Raw genomic sequence first — 9527 nt, 5'->3', positions numbered from 1 at the left:
TCTTATAACAATAGTCAGTTCTTGTATAGCGCATAACACATGAATAACGTCTCTATGCGCTTCCAAAGGACTTGGATATTATTACCCTGGCTGTAGCTCAAGCAGCTTTTACGGCATTTCAAGGAATAAATTCCTGCCAGGTACCCATTCACCTCACCTGGGTTGAGTGCAGCACAATGTGTACTAATTTTCTTGCTGAAGGAAACTACGCCATGGCTGGGTTTTAACCCACGACCCTCTGTTTTATAGTCCGGAGACTAATCCACTAGGCCACAACGCTCCACTTCCTCTTCACATGATGTGACTGAATGTGGAATCGCATACCAGGAAAGATCTAGGCTCCATAACACAAAGGTTTGCAATGAATTGGAAATATGAAAGAACAGCATTGATTGGTTCCTGGTCAGTAAACGAAGTGCAGGTTCAGCAATGATCTTGATTGGTCACTCGTATTTCGTGATTGATTGCAAACCTTTGTGTTACAGAGCCCTGATCATTGAAAATTTGTCTCAATTCTCAGCTCAACTAAAACCATTAATAATCTCCAAAGCACACAACAGGAAAAAAATATGATTACAAAAATGATCAATATCCATTGTTTTGTAATACAGAGGAGACAATTGACAAATCAACGTCAGCCGAGCTTACAGAACAGATAAATCGATATCACAAATTCATTTCATTTCATTTCATTGATTCCACATTAAAAATATAACAATATAACTCGTAATCAAATCACCAAATCTACAAGCAGAAGGTCTACAATTCAGATAGTCTAATAGGTCTATTACATGGGCTAAACCTTTTTGGTCTTCTAAGGTCTTGGTCAACTATCAAGTTGGCCTAATTGCCATTCGGTCTACAGTTAACTCGTTCTAATTGTTCCATGACATTTGCTCTTGCGACAATTGCTCCGCTGTGAATTCCATGCCCTACCGGAATTGCCAACTTCAACCCTGGATTTAACACTATACCCTATCCTAAACCTAACCTATTGCAACCCTAACCCTGTATCTCAGACGAAATGAAGCCTGGAGTAATTGTCACAGAAGCAAATGTTGAGTCACTGATCTAATATCCCATTAGTGTGTTTCTCATAAAATTCTAAATATGACTCAGATGGTCTCATTTCCTCATTGTTTTTTTTTAAAGTGTTTTTTTATAGACATTGACTTATTGTTCAGACATGTATTATATGTAAATAGTTTTTGTTGTTCTGCTCTGAAGCGCCTTGAGCATCTAATCAAGATGGAAAGTGCGCTATATAAATCTCACGTATTATTATTATCATTGTCTATCAATTTCATTTTGTCAAATGAAAATTTGGTTCACAATAGCAGAATCACATAGACTGTGGTGTTAGACCAAGTGAATATTAGACAAAACGTGTACAGCCTTGCTAGAAATTAGACCAAGTGGTAAACCCATTGCCTAAATGGCAATCAGACCAGGGGCCTGTTTCATAAAGGATTTACTGTTGTAACTTTGCCATTATGGCAACTACCATGGTAACAGGGCTCATCAGCCAATCAGAATCAAGGTTACGATGGTAGTTGCCATAATGGCAAAGTTACAAGAGTTGCAAGTCCTTTATGAAACGGGGCCCCACATGGTTGAAAGACCAACTGGTTGTAGATGAACTAGGATTAGGCCATGTGAGACGAGACCAAATGGAAAGTAGATAAAACAGTCGTCTGTCTTGCAGTGTACAATTTAATTATCTGGTAATTGCATTATATATACATGTAGTAGCTGTGGGAAAAATATTTCTTAACCCTTAAAGTGCCGTGAACACATATCTGTGCATCCACTGGAGTGCCACAAACACATTTTCGTGCAATGGTCATACAGCTATTGTTATGCCTATTGAATTTTGAGGAGTGCATTGCATGCATGAGTGATTCCATTGGTCAGTTCAGCTTATGGTCAAGAGGTTTAACTTTATGGTCTCAGGAGTGATTCCCTTTTTTCATTAATAAAACAATTAAATATAGACTCTGAAAAAAATATGACACTCCCTGATTACAGCGAATGGCACATCAAGAGTTAAATTAACATATTTGATCCCCTTTCCATGAACCTGGGAAAAAGGGGGTGCTGTGTGTATTACTTTCCATAGGCAGTACCTCCTTGAATTCTGGTAGGTGTTTAAAAAATGGATAAATGTAACAAAAATGACCTTCATTCTTTAGTGACCCCCCCTTGTCAAATTTACATCAGCACCCCCAGTAAAAAAATTGTTCCCATGGCCCTGCCCCTTTCCCAATCGAATTACTGCAGTATTTAGCAAAGTAGCACCATGATTGAAATCACATTTTGGATTTAGCAGATGTGGGATAGTCTACAGGCAAAGACTCCAATTGAAAGTGTAATCAAGAAGACGGTTTGGTGACAACTCTAGCACAAACACAGCTTGAGTTTAATTCAATTCAATTAATTCATTTCAACTTTCAATTTGGTATAATATATATATATATATTTATATACAATGAAGATTCAGATAACATAAACACATAACAATCAAGTAACCTGTATTGATTCAATTAGTATGTACATGTCCAAGTCAGGGCCTTCAATGCTATGAATTAGAACCCTGTATTCAAGCTAATGGGTTAGCATGGCAAATAAGTGGGGGGATGGTTATGTGATATTGGAGGAGTGGTCTTCTTTTTAGAAGGATGATATTATCTTGCACATAGACATAATATACTGGAAGACAATCGTATCCTGTAGTAGTCATTGTTTTGACTTGTGAAAGATATCCCTGAAGAAATTAATACATATACTTATGTATGTATATACATTTTTCAAGTGACATTTACATAAACGATGAAATAATAATCACATTCGGTGGAGATTGAATCAAAATTTGACGTCGACATCTGAGTTAATGTTTACGAATGATATACAAAATATCACATTAATGACAAAATATACACAGCTAATTAATTTTTCACAATATTGACATCACCAAAATATGACTAACTAATGTTCTTGTCATCACTGATATTTCCAAAAAGCACAGAGGTGAAAACATGAGATCACCAAATTCTTCCACAAACAATATCCTTGCTAGTTTCCGGTGATTATCTCCTTTCCTCTCTGGCTCTGTTTCCCCCTCTTACACTCCCTTCTCTCTGATGCTCTCTCTCTCCTGCCCTTCTCTCCCTCCCTTCAGATGAATAGTATTTTTTTTGCCCAAATATAAAACTTGCATAATAAATCAAGTAACAATGCCTATTTTAATCCAGGAAGTGCAGTCATTTACAATTGCATAATTATTATTATTTTGCACACATGTGTTCCAATATTGATGAAATTTTCAATGTTGAGCTTTTGTGACTTTTTAAAACATTTATTCTATTTTTATTGAAATTAACCTTTTGTTGGTGCAAACTTTACCTTAAGTTTCCATACTTCACAATACTGCTGTAATAACAATTTATTGTGCTGTTATAAAACCACGGACTGCACGCCAAATAATCGGAACCACACCAGATGCTAGCATTCCGAATCCCACAGTCGCTAAGATTGCTAGAACCAGGAATATAAGGAAGAATACTGCACTCCAGGAATATCCATCAGCTAAACAACTGAAGAAGAAGGGTGAAAAAAGAGGTAAAAATGGGATCTTGTGCATACATGTAGATTACCAACATTTCACAAAATCTATTTCTGTGCAATATTATTAGTTTATTATTCATGTATGTTTCTCTCATTTCAGTCACCCACCCATTCAAGAGCTAATTAATAAATCCGTCAATGAGTTAATTAGTTATTTGATTAATCAATTTTCCAATCGCTCAAGTATTACACTTATTTTAGTTATTTTATTCATTTATTCAATAATTCATTCATTAATCGTTATATTCATCATTCATTAATGCATTTGGATCATTAGATGTATATCATTTTAATTTCAATATAGAAATTATACAATTATCCAAAAGATATTAATTGTGCTCACGTTATTTTTTTTTGTCAAATAAACTACTCATAGGTCTAAGGACCAATGAATTTTACAATTAAATTGCTATATAGAGAGCGAAGTTGGCTCAGTCGGTAACGCGTCTGCCCGTCGAACCAAAGATCGTGGGTTCGAGTCCACCCCGGGCGGATGACTGAAGCCAGTGCGTTGTGTGTAAACGTCTCTCCCATGTTTCATAGATGCAGGCTATGTTACAGTGGAAAACACTCCGTCCCTCGGATAGGACGTTAAATGGAGGCCCCGTGTAGAGGAGAATCACCACCTTTGCACGTTAAGAACCCACTCACTATTCGAATAAGAGTAGGGGGAAACCCCGGTGTAGTGGTCCACCTGCATTCCCCCAGTTATCGGGAGGAGAGACCTGTGGGTCACAGTTCTGTGTGCGCGCCCTTGTAGGCGACCCAGATTGGCTGGCTCCTCCAATGCACCTTTGAATGTCTTTGACAGATACATGGCGCTATACAAATGCTGTGCATCATCATCATCATCATCATCATCATATACATTGAAAACAATATTCACCCCTTCGTTTTTGTTTTATTAATTATATCAAATGCTTTTATTTTTAATCATTGTCATCATTTGAATATTTTTCACCAATGGGGAGGGGGAGCTTACATTGGTTTTCCTAGTATAGACTAAAATAAATCTTACTCTCGTGTAACTTCAGAGAAGAACTGCAGCACTCGTCGATGACCAGCTCTCATTGCTGCTCGACACTCCTCGGCCATCCTTAGAATTTGAGGTCCGTATTGCTGGCTGAAATTCGTCCTCATCTCGCGTAGATCCCGGCGAGTTCTGCAAAAGTAGGAGTCAAGCAAGATCAGTGGCTGGTTTAAATTAAAACTTGTTTAGATAACAAATTTGAAATAACAATTAAAAGCTAGTGAAATCCATCAATCTAACTGGCTGACTAAACTTGTTAAAGAATTTGTGCATTTTTTATTCTAACAAGTCTTTATGAGATGGAAACCAGGTAAACACTCCCTCTTACAGGGGTGCTTCCATGATATTTTGATGGAGAGCCTTCGGGGGGGGGGGGGGGGGGGGGATAGTCTGCCGTGCAAACCCTTCACTCGAGTAAAGGGTCTGAATTGCAGCCTACTCATGCCTTGTGTACTGAAGACCCTCTCGCTCAGGGAATTGCAACAGCAAGTTTTGTATACATGTGCTAGTCTTTGAGTGCGTGGAAATTAACACATTTGTTGATCAAATTTTTACTCAGGGTCTATGCGTGCAGACTAGGGGGAGGATCGAGGCATTTTCTTGTGCTCGTTTCGACTCCCAATTTTAGAACCCTATTTATACATGATGGTTAACACAAGAGCATGCATTTGCCCAATTTGTACAGCATGTCGCTGCTTTCAAGAGAAATTCCGCAGCACCCGCCTTGGGAGTCGGGGTGGAAAAAAATTAAAAATTCCTGGAGGTGAACAGCTGCCCCTGGAAATTAGGTTGGTATGCCATAATTATTAGCTTTCGTTTACCACTTAATGTAGGCGAGAGTCATATCCTTTTGGGGGGAGGGTTTTGACAAAAATCACCTTCATTTTATTGGAGTGAACCCCTTTTTTTTTAAATTGATTTTTACAAAAAATATCTTTATTTGGAAGTGAAAAGCACCACCTCTAACAAAATCCTTCCCAGACCCCTGGTACACTTCCCCTTAGTACAGCATTAACAACACATAGCATATCCTAATGCTGATGGCAAGATCTATTGGCTAGAATACCAGTGACTTTCTGTATTTTCATGCCCCCATCAAGAATTTACCATCAGTGCAAACAAGTGTTCTCATATTCACAAAAATCCTAAATACTTTTAGGAATACATTAGACCAGTCACCGTGATATACCGGTATACATTTTCAATCTTTGTTGAAGTTATATTTTTGAAATTCCAACAACAAATAAAGTTATTATTCTCAATTGAAAAAAGAAATCTTCTTAACTTCAAGCATACTTTTCAGATAGTACAGGGGGGCTTGAAACGACCCTAGCAGTCCCGGGCCCATTTTGTAGAAGATCTCCAGCTACTTCATGGAAGACCGTTTCAAAGTCCTCTTCATTCTGGACGGGTCGTCGAAGCCTGACATCTTTGTTACTGGGTTTGGCAGATTTTGAGAAAGACATGTTGGAATATGATCCTGCTCCGATGAAGGCTGTTTCTGGAATAATAATAAAAAATAATGGAATGAAACTGGAGATGATTGGATATAAGCAACAAGTACAATAATGAGGATAGCTGACATAAATTATATTTTTCAATAAAATAATCATTTTGGGGAACCAAGAGGGAATCAAAACCATGTCATTATCACCATATCATCACCTTCATCATCATCACCACCACTATCATCATCATCACCATGATGTTGATGATCATCATCATCATAATCATCATCACCACAATTTCCACCATCACCAAACAGCAGCATCATCACCATCATCATCATCACCACCATCATCATTATCATCATCATTATCGTCATCATTATCATCACCATGCACTACCATTATAACTGATCAATGCTACCCTATCATCATTATTATCGTTATATTATCATTATATTGTCATCATATTATTACACTTCTCATAAATTCATCATCATTTGGATTATATCTCTCATTATCACAATTATGACTGTATTTTCTATAGTATCATTGACATTATATCTAGACCTAATTCTGATTCTTTTTAAAATGATCTTTGTGCTATGAGAGTACGGTATATATGACAAAATTGACACCACTATTAAATACATTAATATGGGGACATTGTAATAAAGCAAATGGACCAACACCTTCTGTCTCACACAAATCGGGTCTACAGTCCTAGTAAATAATGCAAGATGTTGTTCCGCTGTGTTCAAAGTTGATACCGTACAAATTGTGAATATTTTGTGAACAAATTTAAGCCTGAAGAATTTTTTTTGAAAAGTCCGCGAAATTTGGACACCCCATCATATAACAAGAACGATCATGCAGACTAGTCCCGTCAGTAGGTCTAGTCCTATATACTATTAGGGTGGATTTTTGTTTTTAATTTTTTCAAACAAACGATAATTTGGCTCTGCCTCGACTTTGCGCTGATCCGCTCTTCAGACCACAACCGCGGAAATATGTTGTTAGACAAAAATACTAACGTATACTTACGGAATCAGTGTCAATTTCTTGCAGTCCTAATTGTTCATGCCCTGTTGTTGCCTTGGTGTATAGGTCAAGATCCGTAGTGTCAATTGAATTCTGAATCACAGTCCCAACTCAATCTGACAACACTATAGGACTGCTATATGAGATCATGCATGGATGGAGATATGTGATATCTGTTTAGGTTTACTGGCAACCACAACTGATATGATACTATACTCTCTGCGTATAATTGAAATGCATAAGATAGAAGCTGGGGATCTTATTCCAGAGCTGGGGAATTCCTAACGGGTATTCCCAAAGCCTTCTCTGTGTATAGTCTTAATTTATAAACATGTTTTAAGTACCAAGGTGATGGCTGTTCCAGGGATACAGAGCCATCGCTGCAGGCTCGAAGATGTGTCATGCATCTATCCTCTTAAAGTATGTTGTAAAGACTAGGAGTGCATATTTGTGTATCTGTTAAACATATTGAAAAGCAAAATGTTACATGCTTGTACGAGTCTTTGCTCGTAGACTACTATTTGTGTTCACAAATGCGATAAGGCTTTTCCGAGGTCTCTGCATGACGTCATCTCTATTTATTACGATAAGGGGCTTCCCCTTAAGGGGCTTCCCCTTACAGTGACGTAATAGAAGAAAAATTACCTTTAATTCACCTGGATCTTTACACTCTGAGTGAGAAATTTGATTTTTTTTTTACCTTGTTGTACGTTTCTTCTTTAAACTGTCACATAGACATGAATCACATGATACAGTAGGCCAGGAAAATAAAAGAGTTGTAGATACCTGTTCATTTTAAAGGCCGAAAAGAATATGATGTGAATAGCTGAATTATAATCAGATAAACAAACACACTGGAAATTTAATCAAGATCGGACAAGGAGAAGTAATACAATGTCACATTGAGTTACAAGACGAAGTCTTTTCTTCCCAACTTGTTTCTTCGTTCTTGTAAATTTTCTCCTTTTTTTCAGGTACGAAAAAATGACAATAATAATTATAATGATGATGATAATAATAATGATGATGATGATGTTGATGTTGATTATAATGATAATATCAATAATACCAATAATATTAGTAGGCTAACTACAAATATGAATATGATAGCAATGAAACTTTCAACGAAAAATAAAATAGCAATGATATTGATAATAACAATACTGATAATGATATTAAATAATAATACAGATAATAATAATACTAAAAATAATAATGAAAATAATAATGATAATAATAATAATGATAATAATAGTAATGTCAAAAGTTACATTTATAATATAGCGATTCATACTTTATATAAGCGCATAATTACATTGTAGATACCCCGGTCATATGATCCATCACTGCACACAATCATGCACCATCTCCACTCCCTGAGGATTAGCAAGGCAACATGTTTTTATTATTCTCTGCACACATGCCATCTAATATTGACGTTCACATCCTCGGGTATCCATTTAATACATAAGTGGACAGTGCATGACAAACGTGAATAAACGCCATGCCAAAGGGCATTAGCACCGGCTGGGGTTCGAACCCTCGACCCTTGGTTTGAGAGTCAAGCGACTGAACCACTACACCACGGCACCTCCCCGGGGGTGGGGGGGGGGTTAGAGCTGTCGCCCCACTCTCCTGAATCATGCAACGCCCCTTGGTTTATAAAAGTTTGCAAAAACGGAGCAATCAAAATGGATAATAACCCTATGCACCCTATGCACGCAGTGGCGTAGCTACGGGGGGAGGGGGGCACGTGCCCCCCTGAGATTCGGTGTGCCCCCTAAATGCCCCCCCGAAAAAAATTGGCGGAGCAAAACAAAAAGGGGGGGGGGGGAGAAAGAGAAAAAAAGGGAGAAGATAGAAGAAAAAAGGAAGAGGAAAATAAGAGAAGGAAGACGAGTGAATAAAATGAGGTGAGGGGAAGACTTAAAAAAAATCTTTCATGTCACTATATAAAATTTTGGCCCGCACTTCGCGCTCGCATTGCCTGTTCGATGAGATTCATATATTGCTCAATATAGGCTCATATGGAGCTTAAAATATCAAGTTTTGAAGTCGATATTCAAAATAAAATTTCCAGCTCGGATATCGTGCGTTCATTATTTTTTTGTTTACAAATTGATTTCTTCAAATGCTCTATAAAATGTCCGTTTTATGGTCTACATATCAACATTTTCAGCTCACGCTGCGCGGTCACATTATTTGATTTGCCAAGTTCTTATTGTCTTCGTGTATTCCATAAAGTTTTCAAAATATCCCTTTTTAGATGTGATTGTCAAAACGTAGCTAAGCAATGCGTCCTATTCATAACTCCGAAATGCTTAAAATGTCAAATTCCACGCTCTCATTAAGCATATTAGATTATTAAATAAGAAAATTACATTTTC

The 9527-nt window shown here is 37.3% G+C and overlaps 1 protein-coding gene across 1 annotated transcript; it reads right to left on the bottom strand.

Annotated features, from left to right (window-relative positions):
- Positions 1-585: 585 nt before the first annotated feature.
- LOC129266890 (uncharacterized) lies at positions 586-7436 on the bottom strand. Its single transcript, XM_064103373.1, has 4 exons — positions 7144-7436; positions 5951-6155; positions 4643-4786; positions 586-3593 (listed from the first exon to the last, which is right to left on the bottom strand). The coding sequence occupies exons 2-4, from the start codon at positions 6118-6120 to the stop codon at positions 3443-3445; spliced, it is 465 nt and encodes a 154-aa protein (XP_063959443.1). The 5' UTR covers positions 6121-6155; positions 7144-7436; the 3' UTR covers positions 586-3442.
- Between the last annotated feature and the right edge of the window lie 2091 nt (positions 7437-9527).

The sequence above is a fragment of the Lytechinus pictus genome, chromosome 8 (assembly GCF_037042905.1).
Source record: "Lytechinus pictus isolate F3 Inbred chromosome 8, Lp3.0, whole genome shotgun sequence".
NCBI lineage: Eukaryota > Metazoa > Echinodermata > Echinoidea > Temnopleuroida > Toxopneustidae > Lytechinus > Lytechinus pictus.
The sequence above is the reverse complement of the archived record's forward strand: the minus strand, read 5'-3'. Positions and strand labels throughout refer to the sequence as shown.